Source organism: Papaver somniferum, unplaced genomic scaffold (assembly GCF_003573695.1).
Source record: "Papaver somniferum cultivar HN1 unplaced genomic scaffold, ASM357369v1 unplaced-scaffold_118, whole genome shotgun sequence".
Taxonomy (NCBI): Eukaryota; Viridiplantae; Streptophyta; class Magnoliopsida; order Ranunculales; family Papaveraceae; genus Papaver; species Papaver somniferum.
Window position 1 is genome coordinate 8,125,420 of NW_020620825.1, and position 17,450 is coordinate 8,142,869.

The 17,450-nt window shown below is 37.1% G+C and overlaps 3 protein-coding genes across 4 annotated transcripts; 2 read left to right on the plus strand and 1 right to left on the minus strand.

Moving 5' to 3' along the window:
* Positions 1 to 1,379: 1,379 nt before the first annotated feature.
* On the minus strand, positions 1,380 to 2,043 carry LOC113330370. The gene has a single exon (XM_026577185.1). The coding sequence runs from the start codon at positions 1,969 to 1,971 to the stop codon at positions 1,552 to 1,554; it is 420 nt and encodes a 139-aa protein (XP_026432970.1). The 5' UTR covers positions 1,972 to 2,043; the 3' UTR covers positions 1,380 to 1,551.
* Positions 2,044 to 6,670: 4,627 nt separating this feature from the next.
* Positions 6,671 to 13,029, plus strand: LOC113330554. 2 transcript variants are annotated; one of them, XM_026577351.1, is made up of 7 exons: positions 6,671 to 7,325; positions 7,408 to 8,180; positions 8,314 to 8,415; positions 8,501 to 9,482; positions 9,568 to 9,742; positions 10,278 to 11,958; positions 12,503 to 13,029. In XM_026577351.1, exons 4-6 carry the CDS (start codon positions 8,748 to 8,750, stop codon positions 10,649 to 10,651), a joined length of 1,284 nt encoding a protein of 427 aa, XP_026433136.1. In that variant the 5' UTR covers positions 6,671 to 7,325; positions 7,408 to 8,180; positions 8,314 to 8,415; positions 8,501 to 8,747; the 3' UTR covers positions 10,652 to 11,958; positions 12,503 to 13,029. The 2 variants fall into 2 exon arrangements, with proteins under 2 accessions (XP_026433136.1, XP_026433135.1); XM_026577350.1 differs by having other exon boundaries at positions 7,426 to 8,180.
* LOC113330474 lies at positions 10,657 to 11,962 on the plus strand. The gene is made up of 3 exons (XM_026577283.1): positions 10,657 to 10,670; positions 10,772 to 11,192; positions 11,300 to 11,962. The coding sequence occupies exons 1-3, from the start codon at positions 10,657 to 10,659 to the stop codon at positions 11,960 to 11,962; spliced, it is 1,098 nt and encodes a 365-aa protein (XP_026433068.1).
* Positions 13,030 to 17,450: the final 4,421 nt, after the last annotated feature.

Genomic DNA, 17,450 nt, shown 5'->3' on the forward strand with positions numbered 1-17,450 from the left:
TCAAAGGCTTTCTTATAACACCTAGAATTCCTAGATTTTTTATCATCAATCTTGAACTCAAAATTATAGAAAAACTTACGACCTGAATAGAGTATAATCTCTACTTATATGGTGATTAACCACAATAATAGTTAATAACAACGTAACCTTTTTTTTTTATTGAAGCATAATAACAACGTAACTAAACAGAACTTAGAACCGCACATGATAGACAAAAAAAAGTAGGGCAGATTTAACTGTTATCTTACACCACATCAATCCTTATCCTACACTGCAATTTTAACTATTCTGTTTATGGATGTTTTTGCGTTTCAAAATTTCGAGGAAAAAAGAGAAAGATTCAGACAAAGACAGAATAATCTGATAAACTAAAATTAAATTAAATCGCTTCTCTAGAAAATGAAGTTAAGAGATCATGATACTTGCATTACCATCCGACAATACAATTATATTGTGATCTGTAGTCTGTACTCTGTACTATAGTATTTAACTGATTAATACTCCTCGTTAATATATCAAACTTAATGGAATCCAAAAGAATATTAAGTTATTTGTTTGCAAATTCATATATCTTGCATAGTTGGATCGATTTAAATTAAATGTTAACATTAATAGTAATCTGGTTGGTTTTTTGAATGGACCCCAACAAGCCCTCGTGCAACTAGTCAAATTTCATTGATGATCAAATTTCATTCAATCATCAATATTTAGATACATAATTGAGAACCATTGAGGCTGACCGTGCGAGAAGTGAGAACCATTAAGGAAGCCAAGTTTTAACTCAACTGATGATTTGGACAGAAGTTGTTACCTAACGGAATATACGAAAATATTTCAGCAAATGTTTGCCCAATAATATATGAGAACGTAGGTTTCCTTTCCCGCACATAATGTAACTAATCTCACAGTATCCCGACACCAGATTAGGATTAAATGCACGGGCAACACCATTTAGATTTCTCAGAGCGGCAATGGTGAGATTGAGATAGTACATTAGTACTATTATTTATTTTTTTGGCGCAAGTAGTACTAAATATTAGATCCCCATGAATCATCACTTGGTTGAAACAAAACTGATTTGATGTGATTATGGAGAATTTTCCTTTTTGAAGCATGATTATGGAGAAATTCGTAACTTATCAAATGAAGACCTTTTCTTCTTCTCTTTCTATGAGGCAGATTTTGCTCGTATATACTGGCGACGTGTCTAGTATTATTACTACTAATTTTTTTGAACGACCGGATTACTAGATTAAGAATCTAGGATGTGATTATTTTGTTCCCGTCAATACGTAAATTTATAAATTAAGGCTACTGGTTTCGTCAACGTCCAAGTGCCAGAGAACAACATATGAATAACAAATCCATTAGATGTGATTCCCTCTTTTATTCTGTACAAAGAAGGATCATAATAACATCTCCAAAATATTTTAAAACTACAAAAACTGTAAAATTCCAAATATCTACATATATTTCATTCTGCAATTGCACATAATTTAGAGGTAAAATCACGTCCTTTACCACCACTCCGATTTCTTCTATGCTCTGTTACTAATCCACTACCACTGTTATCTTTTGCAGTCTAACGGATGCTGATTTTCTCTCGCTGATTGTTGTGTACGTAACTGGTTTAACCTGTTTCAGGTTATAAGAATAACCACTACAATCCATAAGAGCTGAACTAGCTTTAACAGCTAACGAAGCCATTTCTTCAGATGTCAGTGGATATTTAAGTTTACTCAAGGGTAAGGCAAAATAGATTTGACCCAGTTGAAGTTCTTCATCTTCTTCGATGGCTGAAACTTGATTATCGAATTCCATTTCATCTGAATTGCATATGAAACAGTTTTGATGTTTCTGCAATACATTTGATACTTTCACTTGATACGAGTACTCTTCTAGTTTCCCATCGTGACTTATCAGCTTTGCAGTTGTAAACTGTGTTGGTTCAGTTGAACAGCAAATGCCCATTTTGAAAATTCTCCTTGTTTTTGTTGATTGCAACCGTTTGAAAAGTGAGAGAGATGAGTTTTGGTTATCTAAATTGTGTTTCTGGAGGAGGAGGAGAAGAAAAGAAATGTTGAAAATAGAGTATGAGTGGTCGTGTATTTATATGAGCATTTTCGTGTCTTGAATGTCTGTCTATGCATTTCCTTTTTTTAAACTCAATACATTTCCAACCTGGAAAATGTTTAACAGGCTGTATAAATGCGCTAACTTCCGAAATAAAATGTTAGTTTTCATTTCGATGGATAATGTCATTGAGTTTGTGAGTCTCGGATTTTTATGATTTCAGCAATGAACTGAACCAGGGAACATTTAAGCACGTGGTAATTTTGGAATGTATGAAAGTGATCAATCATTGCTAAGGTGTTTCGATTGAACTTATTCCAGTTCTCTAATTGAATGCATTGGTGGATGCTTAAGCAATACTAGTATGGAATCCGTGTTACATACTGGGTATAATGATAGTCGATTCCCATTTGGTGAGGCGGGGCTTCGCCGCGCACCCGTTCCAGAAGGAATTCTAATTTGTTATTATATAATCTAAAGAAATGATATTAACTTAAAATAGATAGCTTTAAAAGTATAAAAGCGTACCAAGTGCTTTTCATAGAAGGTGAAGTAATCAAGGAAATGCACTGATATATCTTTCTCATGTATTTGTGTTTAGAATCAATCTTCCAATTCAACTACTCCTCTATGCTCGAATTTTCTGTAGTTAATGAAAAATCACACCTATTATATTATTTTATCAATATGAGATATTAGACATACTTAAAAAAAATGATAATAATACAAAATAGATTGTGAATATGCAAAGCATGTGAAGTGCTTCCCGTCGAAGATGATTTAATTAAGGGAATGCATTGATATATCTTTCTTCAGAATTCATGTACTTACATTAAGATTCAAGCGACCAACTTAATTGCTCTTCCAGACTCCAACTCTCTGTAATTAAATGAAACTCACACTCACTATTGTTGTATCAGTACTTGATAATAGAGACACTATAAAAAACTACGATATTAATATAAAATATATTGCCAACTCTAAATAGTACAAAGCATATGAAGTGTTTCTCGTCAAAGAAGATGTAATCAAGGGAATATACTGATATATCTTTGTTTAGAAATCAAACATGTTTTCTGACTACCAGTATGAGGCCTTTCTTGAGTTCCTCGCTGAAAGAGACATCCTAAATAATGTAGTGAAATAGACAAGCGGCAAAAAAAAGGACCAAAAAATCCGTAAATATTTCGTAAAGAATATGTATTCTTGAGTATGGGGTTACAAATCGTTTTCTTTAGAAAATTACACTGGAAATATACAGTTGTATCCTGAAATGTTGTTGAATGAAATGGAATATTTGTTGCTGCCAAGTCATAGGATACAGTTAAAAGCTAAAATACCAATTATTTTTCTGAAAAAAGTCCATTCTTCTTTGAGTTCAATTTTTTTTGAAATTCATTTTTTTAATACCTAAATATTATAGGAATGCTTTTACAATTTCATTCTCCATTCCATTTGATACGATCTGCGTGTTGCTACAAAATGTAAATCTTTGGATGAAATTAGGTAATAATAGCATATTGATGAAGATCCAATGAAATATCTTGTGAGTCATTAAATCCATCTGTCTTAAAAATTAACCTATTTCAAGTTTGTATAATTTTTAAGGCATGGAGGAGAAAGAGATATTTGGTGTTTTTCCAATTATATCCTTATGGATAACAAAGTAGTGCCATATTTCTCAAAGGCAAATGATATGTGGAAATTGAATATTTGTCCCTACTTTTGATGGTCTATACAAATATCCTTATCACACAATAAATATGTCCCTCTTCATCCCTAAGACCATCAGGGGTCCAATAAGGTTCTTATTTCTTTCAAATTTGTCCTCCTATCTATCATCCTCTTTACTTCTTCTTCTTCTTTTCTAATTAGCAGCGCCATCCATTTCCATCGCTCCACCACCACCAGCAACATCTCCATCGCTCCACCACCACCAGCAGCAGCAACTCCATCGTAACCATCTTTGTTTCATTCTTCTTCGTTTCTAGTTCGTCGCTTCACCATCTTCTCCGCCGCTAAATCGTAACCTAAAATCAGATCGCTCCACCACCACCTCTGCAACTACGACCACCTTCTCCGCCGCTAATGGATTCAGGATTTAATCGAACTATCATCAACAGATGACACCTTATTCTTCTTCTTCTTCTAAAAACTGAATTTGAAATCAGATTCAAATAGATCGAGATCTGATTTTAGGTTTCAATTATAGATCGATATCTGGTTTAGGTTACGATTTATGGTGGTGGTGCAGCAGCGGCGGCGGATAAGGTATGTATTTGAATCTAATTTTCTTTCGGTATTGGTGGTATTGTAAGTGATTGTGACGTAGATGAGAATAGTTTAGAACTAAGAAATTAATAATGTAAATGGAGGTGGTTTTGGTTGGAATGATGAAATTGGTGTTGAATTTTGGTTCTGGTTGTTTTGGTGGTGGTGGTGGTGCTGGAGATGTGTGATTTGTTGGTGGCAGTAATGGTGGAGAGGTACGAATGAGAAATTAGTCATGGAAATAGTAGTAGAATGGTGATTCTGGTTGTTGTAGTTGTCGAGATTGGTTTTGAAGATGGTCTTGAAGTTGTTGGTGTTTATGAAGCTACAAGTAATGATCAATTTGTTGTTGTTTATATGTTTTTATGGGATCAATTGTTATTGTTGACCCAATTTTTTATTGGATCAACTATGGTTGTTGATCCATCTATGGGATCAACTCCTGTTGTTGACCCAATTTTTTATTGGATCAACTATGATTGTTGATCCATCTATATGGATCAACTCATGTTGTTGACTCAATTTTTTATGGGATCAACTACTGTTGTTGATCCTTTGAACTCCTATTGTTGACGATATTTCCTTGGATAAGTATAATCATACTTGTAGTTTAAATCATGTAAATTTCTTCCAATGTGGAACTTGTGGTGCAATGGTAGCATGACTGACTCCATGTCAGATGATGCGTATTCGACTCACGCCAAGTTCACTCCATTTTACATGGATCAACTTTTATTGTTGATCCAATTTTAGTGGATCAACAATGGAAGTTGATCCACTAAATTGGATCAAATTCTACCGTTGATCCTTTTTTTTTGGATCAACTATCATTGTTGATCCCCTAAACTAGATCAACTTCTACTGTTGGTTTTATTTTTATTTGGATCAACTACTGTTGTTGATAAAAAAAAATATCTGAACCAGTGGTGGCAGCGACGGTGATGGTGGTGGTGGTGGCGGCGGAGACGAACTAGTGGTGGTGGCGGTAACAGACCACTGGTGGTGGAGGACTGGTGGTGGTGTAATGGTGGTGCTTAAAGAGTGGTGGTGGCGGTTGGTAGGTGGTGGATATTGAACGGTGGTGGTGGAATGGTAATTGAATGTTGGCGGTGGTGGTGCTAGTGGTGATGGTGAAGTGGTAGAGGAAGAAATTTGTTCCATTTTGAAATAAAGAAAAATATTATATGGGTGAGGGTATTAAGGTAATCTAATATTAAATGGATAAGGTTATAAAAAAGTAGGGACATATTTATTGTTGAATAAGGATATATTTATTGGGTGTCAAAAGTAAGGACATATAATTAATATACCCTTATGTTATCCTATGCATCCTTGCTGAAACAGCAGGGTCTAACAACCTCACCCAATATTTCGTTTAGGCAATCTGTATGGACAAACTCCAATATAATTCCAAGAGAATCAACTAGACAATCAGACTCAATCAATGGAAATATATCCAAGAGTTGTATCTTTGTTTCACTATGTAATCAGCAAATCAAACAGACAGAAATCCGCGAATCCGATTATTATGTGAACAAACTTGAACGGTATCAAAGACTAGTGTTCAAGTGTCAATCAATTTACATCAACAACCAAAGGTCGGATTATCTAATTGATTGAACTATGCACAACCTGTGATATTTCAATTGCATAAACAAATATAATGCGGAAAAGAAATGATACAGACACCAGAAATTTTGCTAACGAGGAAACCGCAAATGCAGAAAAAACCCGGGATCTAGTCCAGATTTAAACACCATATTGTATTAAGCCTCTACAGGCACTAGCCTACTCCAAATTAACTTGGGACTGGAATGTAGTTGAGCCCTAACCAATCTCACACTGATCAAGGTACAGTCGCGTTCCTTACGCCTCTGAATCCCAGCAGAACTCTGCGCACTTGATTCCCTTAGCTGATCTCACACACAACTAAGAGTTGCTACGACCCAAAGTCGAAGACTTGATAAACCAATCTGTCTCACACAGAAAAGTCTATTGAATAGATAAATCTGTCTCCCACAAAAATACCTATGAGTTTTGTCCTTCTTTTAATAAAATCAAGTTGAACAGGAACCAATTGATACACGGTCTTATATTCTCGAACAACACCCCCTTAATGCCAACACCCATACTTCAAAACGCTAACCATTTTTCGTTGCCCACAAATTTCTCGTCTGCACAAGTATTTTTGGTACGCCGCACGTATTATTCATTTTCCCGGCTTTTTATAAATGGCCGTTGTATTATGCCCATACCTAACTGAGGCCGTCAGATCCAACTATTAATATTACGAAGAAAAAATTGCTCTCCATTTCTTTGTTTCCACTCTCTTCTCTTTGTGGGACTGTACCTGTTAGAGAAACGATTCGATTTCAGATCTTCTCCACAACAATCTTCAACTAAGTTTCGCAGGATTAATGGAGGAGATCAGGAATTGAAATGATTGTTTCTCTTTTCTTCAATTAGGCATGTACTTCGAACGATTAATGGAGGAGATCAGAAATTGAATTGATTGTTTCTCTTTTCTTCAATTAGGCATGTACATGTCCTCATATCTTATTTGTTTTCTACTGTAAGCTGAAATTTTAGGGTTCTATAGATTTTCATCTTCTTCATTATAATTCCAAACTCTTAACGATTTGACTTTTATTTCAAAATTGGGTTTCCCCTGAATTAGGTTAGGGCATCAATTAGCTATTCGAAATTAGGGTTTCCCCTGAAATTATTACTGACGTCAATTTATAATTGTGAACGTGTTCCTTGATTTGGGTTTTTTGCTTACAATATTTAGTCTTTTTTACTGAATTTTTGTAATTAGTTGCACTGCTTAGTTTTAGGATGAGACAAAGCCTGAGTTATAGCATACATGAGATGGTATATATAACAAATGCAGCTCAAAGGTTTACATAATAGGAAAGCAATAACAAGAAAAGAAGTTGGTGACTTCACTGACTTGGTTCTGAATCCTGAACTTTTTTAAGGTATTAAATTGCATACCATGGGAAATTGTTAGTTATGTATGTATACAAAGTTTAGATGATGTTTGCATTTACATTCATTTAGTCTGTTGTTGTTGAATAGGGTGAACCCAGAAATGGATACATCCCAGAGTCGTTATGCCGCTCAAAGAAGTAGGATGACCCAAGAACAACGAGATGCTGAGAACGAAAGACGTCGTGTTCGCGACAGACAGCGTCGAGAAAACATGACAGCTGAGGAGAGGTTGCTACAAAATGAGCGTAGGCGAAATCAAAATAGAGGGAGGCAACAAACTGCTGAATCTGAAACAACAGATGTGGAAACATCCCAAAGTCGTTTTGCCACTCGAAGAAACCTGCTGACCGAGGAACAGCGGGCTACTGAAACAGAAAGGCACCGTGTTCGTGAGAGATAACGTCAAGAAAACTTAACAGCTGAGGAGAGGTTGTTACAAAATGAGCGTAGGGGAAGTCAATATAGAGCGGGGCAACAAAATGTCGAATCTGAAACAACAGATGTGGATACATCCCAATCCCAAATTTGTTTTGCCACTAGAAGAAACCTGCTGACTGAAGAGCAACAAGCTACTATAACAGAAAGACGTCATGTTTGCTATACAAATAGTCAACAAAACTTGACAGCTGGGGAGAGATCATTGCAAAATGAGTGTAGGAGAAATGAGTATAGAGCGAGGAAACATCTTCCGCCGTCATCAACAAGCACTGCTGAAGCAAACTTATTTGAACATATAATGCGACAACACGTTCAAGTAGAAGTGGAGAGAATAATCGGTCACGGCTCGGCGTTGTCGATGAACACTACTGCTGGGTTTTTGGAATTAGGACCAGATCATAGAGGTATGTTTTAAGTAAGAGTTTATACAATGTAAATAATGGAACTTTATAGAGTTTTTGGATTTAGGACCAGATGATTCATTATATAATGGTCCGCGGACAGCAGATTAATAGAACTTTCTTGCAATAATTGCAGCTCCACTACGTACGAGATATGAAGATATGGTCGAGTTTGATGAGCAAGTCGACAGGTTTGAAGACGTTCATGATGAGAGTCACCAAGAGGATCCGCAGGAAGGTATTTTTCTGACAAACTTTAAGCTGAATTTGAATTTCTTTAGTCAAATAATTGAAGTATAATTCTCTGCATATATGTGTTGTAGGTCAAGCTGAGATTCCTCAATCAAACCGTGCAAACATCAATACAAATAGGAGAACATTGTTGCCTAACAGAGGTTTCCATAATGCTGCAAGGGGTTTCATTGACGAACACTCACTTCACTCCTGCGACTGAATACCATCAGCTCATGCAACCATTGTGGAGCTAAGCTGTTTCCTCATGAGACTAATCAGTTCTGTTGTTTGAACGGAAAAGTTAAACTACCCGATATTCCCGTACCTCCGGAACTCATGCTATTGTATACTGTACAATCAGAACTTGGAGCTTATTTCAGGCAGAATATTCGTTCGTTGAACCATGTTTTTTCCTTCACATCCATTGGGGTACGTATTGATCACAACACAGCTAATTCTAAGAAGGGAATATATACATATCGAGCTCAAGGTACTATGTATCACAAAATTGGTAGCCTCATTCCAGAACCAAGTGATCGGCCAAGGTTCCTTCAGATGTACGTCTACGACACCGAACATGAATTGGAGAATCGATTGAAGGAACAACAGTTTGCTGCCAAGAAAAACAAGGGTAAGGAACATGAACAAGAGCCACCTGATAGGGAAGAACCTCTGAATAGAGAAGTGCTCGCTATATTGAAAGCAATGCTGGACAGATACAACCCATATGTACGTGTAATTCGTCAGATCTCTCAAGGTACTAACTTACATGATGTTCGTCTACACATAAAGGAGCAACCAACATTTCGGCGGACGTATAACATGCCGACATCACCACAAGTAGCGTCTGTATTAGTTGGGGGAGAAGAACCGAGTGAAGTGCTTCCCAGAGACATTATTGTTCAAACAAATTCCGGGAACCTTTTGAAAGTTCCCGACACAGCATGTTTCTACGATCCGCTGCAGTATCCCTTACTGCATCCTTATGGAAGTTTTGGTTGGGATTTGACTATTTTCAGTGATAATTCAAGAAGGATAAGTTGTCGAGCATACTACGCGTATATGCTGCAGGTAAAGTTAATATACTATTTGTATGTAAATTCTTTGGTTAAGTTTGGGTCACTGCATCTTTTATAACAAAAATAAATGTGATTAGATTCGGGAAAACCGGGACTCGATTCTGTTACGTGGTGGGAAACTACTGCAACAGTACGTGGTCGATAATTACGTAAAGATTTCCACAACGCAGCTGAGATGGGTTCGAGATAACCAGAGAACATTCCGAGCTGATTGGTATTCAGGCGTTCTTGATGCAATGGATTCAAATACAAGTAAGAAGAATCTTTACCTAACTACTTTCATCCCCTTTGCATTGCTTTGTCATTCAATTTGGTAGTTTTATACTGAATAGGATAGGTATAGGGAATATAGAGATTCAGCATTAATCAAATTTCTGACCTTCTGATTGTTAAAAAAAAAGATCAAGACATTCTGAATGTTAAATTGAAAATTTGGTTTAGATATACCTCAAGATCAGTGAGCTTACTCCTGGCCATCTGGCAACGCCATTAAATTTTCACTAAGCTCAATTCAATGTACAGATTGTGAAGCTAATGAATTACAATCAGCAATCAAAAAGAAAATGCAGTAGTAAATGATTTGTGGATCTTTTTTCAATTTTCACTAGAAGTCCGAAAATAAGCTGACATTTTTGTTTTGTTATGTTGGTTTCTCTTAACTTATGTTTAAATGATTTGTGTTCCTGACATCTATGTTCTGTTGTTGTTATTTTATCTTAGACATCTATGTTCTGTTGTTGTTATTTTATCTTAAATTATGTTTGAATGGTTTGTGTGCACTTTGCAGGTGATATTGGACAGCGGGTCATTCTGCCTCCTTCTTACACGGGAAGCCCACGTGACATGCATCAAAGATATCATGACGCTATGGCATTGGTTCAGAAGTACGGCAAGCCGGATTTGTTTATAACCATGACGTGTAATCCTAATTGGGAGGAGATCCAGAGAGAACTAAAACCACGGCAACAGGCACATGATAGGCCAGATTTGACAATGAGATTTTTTCATGCTACATTTGAAGAATTGAAGGTGGATCTGTTCACTAAAGGGGTTCTTGGAAAAGTTGCTGCACATGTTCATGTTATTGAATTTCAGAAGAGAGGTCTTCCGCACGCACACATTCTTATCATCCTGCAAGAGAGAGAGAGACAAATTGCGTAGCCCAGATGACTACGATCTGGTTGTTCGTGCAGAAATACCAGATGAGAAAGTTGAACCAGAGTTGTATGCTTCTGTCCTCAAACATTAGATACATACGCCATGTGCTTTGTCTGCTGATAGTGTCTGTAAGAAGGATGGAAAATGCAAGAAACGTTTTCCAAAGCAGTTTGCAGCGGAAACTCTAGAAGGCCAAGATTCATATCCAGTCTATAGAAGACGTGATGATGGTAGAGCAATTACACTCGCCAATGGAAAAGTTGTGAATAATAGTTGGGTTGTTACGTATAATCCTTGGCTTTTAAAGAAGTATGATTGTCATATTAATGTGGAAATTTGTTCCAGTGTGCAGTCTGTAAAGTGTTTGTACAAATACGTGTGGAAAGGGGGTGATCGTGTCTCAATGGAAGTTTCAAGCGAGAAAGAGGAGGAATATGAGATCAAGCATTTTGTAGATGCTCGATGGGTTTGCCCGCAAGAAGCTCTATGGCGGATATACCAGTATCAAATGAATAAGATTTATCCTCCTGTCCTGTCATTACAAGTACACCAAAAGGATCGACAAAAGATTCTACTACCTGAAGGAAATACTGTGAGAGATGTTATACGACGAGAAAAAACGTCCCACACTCAACTTACTGAGTATTTAAGAAAAACCAAGAAGATGAGTTTGCAAGGACTCTCCTCTACAAGGAATTTCCCGAGCACTACGTGTGGGATAAGCCACTAAAGCAATGGCAAAGACGGCGACGGAACAACAAAGTCACCGGTAGAGTTAATGTTTTTTCTACCTGCAGTGAAAGTTATCATTTGAGACTTCTGTTGAATAGTATTAGAGGATCAAAATCTTTCGAGGACTTGCTAAAGGTGGGAGATCAGACGTTTTCGACGTATAATGAAGTAGCACAACATTTGTGTTTGTTAGAAAGTGATACTCCAATCCGTGATACACTTCTCGAAGCCGTACAAGTAGAGATGCCCTGCTCTTTAAGAAGACTCTTTTGCATGTTGTTAGACTTATGCAATCCTACAGGGGTTCGTGAATTGTGGGATGAGTTTTTCCCATACATGATTGAAGATTACTGCCAATCCAACACAGAAACAGGGGCAATTAATCTACTTTTACGGGAAATAAGGTTTGTTCTCGGTGAAAAGTTAATGGCCACATATAAACTCCCACCAATCACTGAAGACATAGGAACTTCAGGAGTAAACGAGTTGGTGTCCGAGGAATTCAGAATTCCGGTTTCTCCAGAAGATTTATCATCTATTGATATGCTAAACGCTGACCAGAAATATGCATTTGATAGGTAAATCTTTCCTGAAACTTTACATATTTATTTGTTCCGTTGTTTCGCTTTTATTTGAACTTGATTTCCTTGCACAATCTCTCGCCATCGTGTATGTTGCAAATGCTGACCCTCATGAATTCCACATGAGTCAACAAACTTTACTAAAGACGTTACATGTGTTTGGCCATCCTTTTTGTGAATCTCCGTTGGTTTCAATGAACAACACGATACCAGTTTCAGCTTTCAGTTTGCCCATATTATGTGCCTTTGTATTTAAATCATAGAGAAATAAATACCTACAACAGACAAGATTAGTTTTATGTATGTATGTGTGTGATTTTGCATTATTATTTGTGAACATCGAGTTGTTTCCTGCACTAAATGTTCCATTACTTGCTGCAAAGGGGAAGTATGGGCTGTCCAGTTTATGGTGCGAAGACACTTTAAAACTGAGACTAAACAAAGTGAAACAGGCCAACTGAGTATATTCCTAATACTCCTATTTTGTTGCCTTTACCTCATCTTTAACTGATTGATTATAATTTACGTAACTTCTATGTAGGGTAGTGAATTCCGTTATTCTTCATTGATGGTCCGGGCGGTTCAGGCAAAACGTTTCTCTATAGGGCGATATTGGCTAAGTTACAAAGTGAAAGACGTATTGCAATTGCAACTGCGACATCAGGTATTGCCGCAACCATGATGCCAGGTGGGAGGACGGCCCATTCTAGATTTAAGATACCCGTACCAGCATACGCAACTTCTACATGCAACATAGGCGCAGAAGATCCTTTGACAAATTTCATTCGAAAAGCTGATTTGATTATTTGGGACGAAGCAACGATGGCGAACTGATGTGCATTTGAAGCTCTGGATACAACGTTAAGAGACTTGACTAAAGTTGAATTGCCATTTGGAGGGAAAATTTTGCTTTTAGGTGGGGATTTTCGTCAAGTGTTGCCTGTGGTTGAGCACGGGACAAGGGCACAAACAATTAGTGCTTGCTTGACTAACGTAAAATTCTGGAAGGATGTTATGGTGATTCGTTTAAAAGAGAACATGCGTTCAAGGATGGTCCTATTCAAGAAAGATGCCGACTATTAACTCAGAAAAATCAAGTTTATGTGATCTAAAGTCAGAACGGTACAAGTCTAAGAAAATGCCGACTAGAGATAAGTCGGCAAGGTTGGTTATTGAATACCTTGCCGGCCCTGGTTATTGTTTAACAGTCGCCATGGCTGTTATGAAAGGTCGGCATGATCTTCATGTTACGACCTTGCCGACTACCATTAAAATCTTAAAAAAACCCTGCCGACTAAAGACCCTAAAAATCATAATTTTCGATTTCTAACATAACAATCAAAAAACACAAAACAATAACGGGTTTGAATTTAGAAATCACTTGGACTATGTTTGTTTACTCATGACTCATTTGAGTCATCTGGATCTGAGTGAAATCACCTGACTCATCTGGATCTGACTCGATATGTTTGTTTTGAGTCAGATCTGACTCATTTGACTCAAAAAAATGTGAGTCAGTGGTTTGGTCCCGTGAGTCAGGGGTATTTTGTTACCTGACTCAAATGGGTCCGAGTCAGGGGTTATGTCTGGGTTATAGGTCGAGTCAGATCTGACTCAAAATGCAAAACAAACGGTCTGACTGCTGACTTGGCCCGAGTCAGAGGTTGACTCAGATCCAGACGCCGAGTCAGCTGCAAACAAACAAGATGTTACAGTCTTCTTTTCGTCGGTGGAGGGTTCTTTTCAACATTCTCGGGTTTACTGATTTCATTAGTTCCAATTTTTTCCTTACCTTTTTTCTCTGATTTGGATCTTTTGATATGTCCCGTTGAATCTGTATTGCTACTTGATCGTTTGGAATCAACCACTTTTCAGGAAAATCAAATTGGACGACTTGTAGAGATTTTTTTTTCTGAGTTTGATGGAAGATGTAGATGAAGAAGAAGACTAATGGTAGTCGGCAAGACTAACGAGTTTGATGAAGATTAACAGTTTTTTTTAGGTTTTTAATTTTAGGGTTATCTGATTAAGTAATAGGGTTAATTATTTCAAGAGTAATAAAGTAAACTCACCCATATTTGGCCTCCCCTTAATAAGGGCACTATGTCCATTTAAATCTGGGTATACCCCAATTAATCTGGGTATATCCCAATTTGTCCAGGTTAAAAAATAGGATACATAAGGAATTATAATACAATTTGTTACTTATATCTATTTGCCCTTCCTCTTTGGTTTATTTACGAAAATGTCTAATACATATTGCCCTTCCTCTTCAGTTTATTTACGAAAATGTCTAAATGAAAAAAATAAAAATTTGATTTAGAGGGTCATTTTTGGTTTTTCGGCCCGGACCATTTCCAATCTTTTTTGTGTCAATTGTGTTATAGCATTGCTCGGTCGAACTCGCATGCATTGTTATCTCAAGCATGTTTGTCAATGTTAGTGATCAAAACTATAAGTCTTGATTTCTAGTCGACTATAGCTAAGTCTCGGACTAGGATAAAAAGTGTAGTTGAGCTCAAGAACTCCATGGCGGATCATCATACAAGACGAAGAACTACTCAAGGAACTGGTGGAACTTCATCGACAAAAAGGTATGTGGAGACTTGAACTTATATATCACTCAAAAGTCTATATACTCTATCTCTTATCTTGAGATAAAAGTCGTTTTTCTATATAAACTTTGATTATACACATTTGGTATTTCGAGCCGAGTATATCTCGCCTATCTATTTCTCGAAATATGTTTTGGTAAGCTTTCGCTTTAACCGAGTTCATCTTTACCTAGTGACGAAAGTCATGTCATGTTTCAATCACTTTGAAAATTGCTCTGACGAAAAATGGTTTGTGAATAACAACTATATAACGTCCTCTGAGAATGTTTCAATGATTGAAATGAGAGTTTAGATTATATAACAATGATGGATATAAGCATTGTTGTGGAAACACATATATGTATAAGTCCTTATTCCTTGAACCGAAGTTTGCGAACTTTGTTGATCAAGAGAACCGGAACAAGAGCCGTGAACTAAGTCCGCGAACTGGCGGAAGTTCTCGACCAGAGAAAATCTGTTAGAGTTTGAGAACTCCTTCCGGGAACTTAAGTCCGCGAACCTAGTCCGCGAACTTGAGTTGGTGATGGGATTTTTCAATGATGTTGTAGTAATAGGTTCGTTGAGACTTGTGAAAGCAAAAGATTCTAGATTTAATTTTAAGACTAAAAATATAGCAAACTAAAAGTGATATAAAAATATGGTGAAGACTGGGGCTATAGATTCCACTATTTACCTATATCAAAGTGATTTATATTCTCTAATTATAATCGTGCAAATCATGCATTCAAATTGATTCTTAATATTGCAATAGTTGATTTTTTAGAAATAACAATTGTAGATCGAAACTATGGGACATCAAAACCATAGGCTAGCATGCTCCATCAATTGAAATGACAATTGTTTAACAAAAATCATTTTATCAATTTATTTATCAAGGAAAATAATCGTATAATAATTGCATAAATTAGAGATTACCACTTTTCATTGGTGAAATAGCTTACTCCTTCGCCCCAGAGGATGCGTTTACCTCATCATTGTGTAAACACGCTCAAAATATTTGTTCATTGCTTCAAAAATTGTTTACAAAGATGAAATGGAGAGAAAATGATGAAAATCGGGTGTTTGCAACGTTTTTAATTGTTGCAAAACACTGTTACAGAGAACGATAGAAGGAAACTGTCGTCGTTGCTGTAGCTTCTAAGACCCACGCCTCTGTGTCGTTAACACTGTTGATAAACGACTGTCTTGGTTGGTCTGTTCTTCGTGTTTTTCAGCTATGCAGCAGGAGAAATGGTAGCTCTCCAACTCGATTTTTCTTTGCACTGTGGTGTTCTAAACTCTCTCAAACTCTCCGTAGCCCTTGTACGACCCCCAAACACTTCTTTTATACTCAACAGGACCTCAAAATATCACTAGTTAATGCAAATATCTTCTCTTTACTCACTCTGCATATTACCGAGATTTCTTTCCTTGTTTAACTCCTACACGCTTCTGTTGCATCCAAACATACTCCAATTTCGCTCAGAACAAGAACAGAAAGATCCCAACACTTCAGACACGCGCAATCCTCAAACACTTCCCAGAAATAAAGCCGAGAATATATTTCTTCCCTCTTTGACTGAAACACCGAGGAAAATTCATTCTTTCTTCAAACTAACCGGGTTACCAGTCCTGTTTCGTCTTAACAGGCTCATACAAGTCCAAAACCATGAAAGAATCCCCACAAAATCTTCCCAAACTCGATTTAGCAGTTACGCAGGTGACAACATATTTCTCCCGTGCATGAACTGCCCTGGTTTGATCCCTTGGATTATCTAGCCAAATTCAGTCAAAACAGACAATCATACCACGCCTCTTACGCACAAAAAACTCATCCCAAAGAATCTCAGCCATTGAATCTCTCTAAAACAACTCTAAATCACGAACCCTAATTCTGATAATAGTCTGCCACATTTTCCCGCCAATTTCAAATTTGAATTCATGAAGAAGAAGGTTGCCCCCTATCTGAGATCTGAGGTGCGAATAGCAGGTGTTCAACTGAGGTGACCCTTATCCAAATCTGGGGTCCATATAGCAAATGTCCTCCGGGGTGCCTTTAGAAGTTTTTCGAGCCGAATTTTCCAAAAATGTTTATTTCCCAAAAATACCTAAAAACACACAAAACACCATAATAAGTACCCTGATGCGAAATTCCAATTGTTGTACACGAGTTTGCACTCAGCATATTAAAATCCATATATAAGTGACAGAGCTCTACTCAGATAGTTTCTGTACATCATAACCGGAGTCAACCAATCACATGGAAAGATTAAGAAGATGGATGTAGAGAAAAATGATGGTCTAAAGTGAACGGTGTTTCCCATATCTGTCTGAAGGACTCTGCCAAGATGAACCTATCCTAATGGACTGAGATACCGGTCTGACTAATATCAACACAACTCGCATATACAAGGGGACCAGTGGTCGATAAACCTAACTCTAGGTCAACACAACTGGCATATACAAGGGCACCAGTGGTCGACTTTATTGAATTTATTCCGGTTGGTCTGATGGTCTGGTCGACTTTATTGATTTTTTTTATTTTTTTTTTATCTCAATCACTCTATTTCACCTAGCAATGTCAACAACTTGAATCGTGTGCCCCACCAAATCACTTAAGAAATAAAAACAGAAGGGATTAGGATTCAACGAGATATGACGAAACTACCATGTTTTTTTTTTATTTTAATTCTAACACCTGAGCTCTGTGCTTTTATGAATAGACTCTTTAGATGTTACCATCTAATCAGATTGGTTCCTCAACTCCTACAACCAAGATGTTCCCATCCACTTAGATTGGTTAGTGCCAACCTTAATAAGCATAAATTTCTAGGCTCTGGAGTTTATTTATTGCAACTAAAAGCTAACAAAAAGTTTCTTCCCCACCCCCAAACT

Excerpts from the sequence above, each read along its gene's own strand:
- LOC113330370 (XM_026577185.1), bottom strand. The coding sequence starts at position 1,971 with ATGGGCATTTGCTGTTCAACTGAACCAACACAGTTTACAACTGCAAAG.
- LOC113330554 (XM_026577351.1), top strand. The coding sequence starts at position 8,748 with ATGCTATTGTATACTGTACAATCAGAACTTGGAGCTTATTTCAGGCAG. Across the intron at positions 9,483-9,567 it reads ACTACGCGTATATGCTGCAG|ATTCGGGAAAACCGGGACTC; the intron begins GTAAAGTTAATA and ends AAATGTGATTAG. Across the intron at positions 9,743-10,277 it reads TGCAATGGATTCAAATACAA|GTGATATTGGACAGCGGGTC; the intron begins GTAAGAAGAATC and ends TGCACTTTGCAG.
- LOC113330474 (XM_026577283.1), top strand. Across the intron at positions 11,193-11,299 it reads CTCCTGTCCTGTCATTACAA|AAAAACCAAGAAGATGAGTT; the intron begins GTACACCAAAAG and ends TGAGTATTTAAG.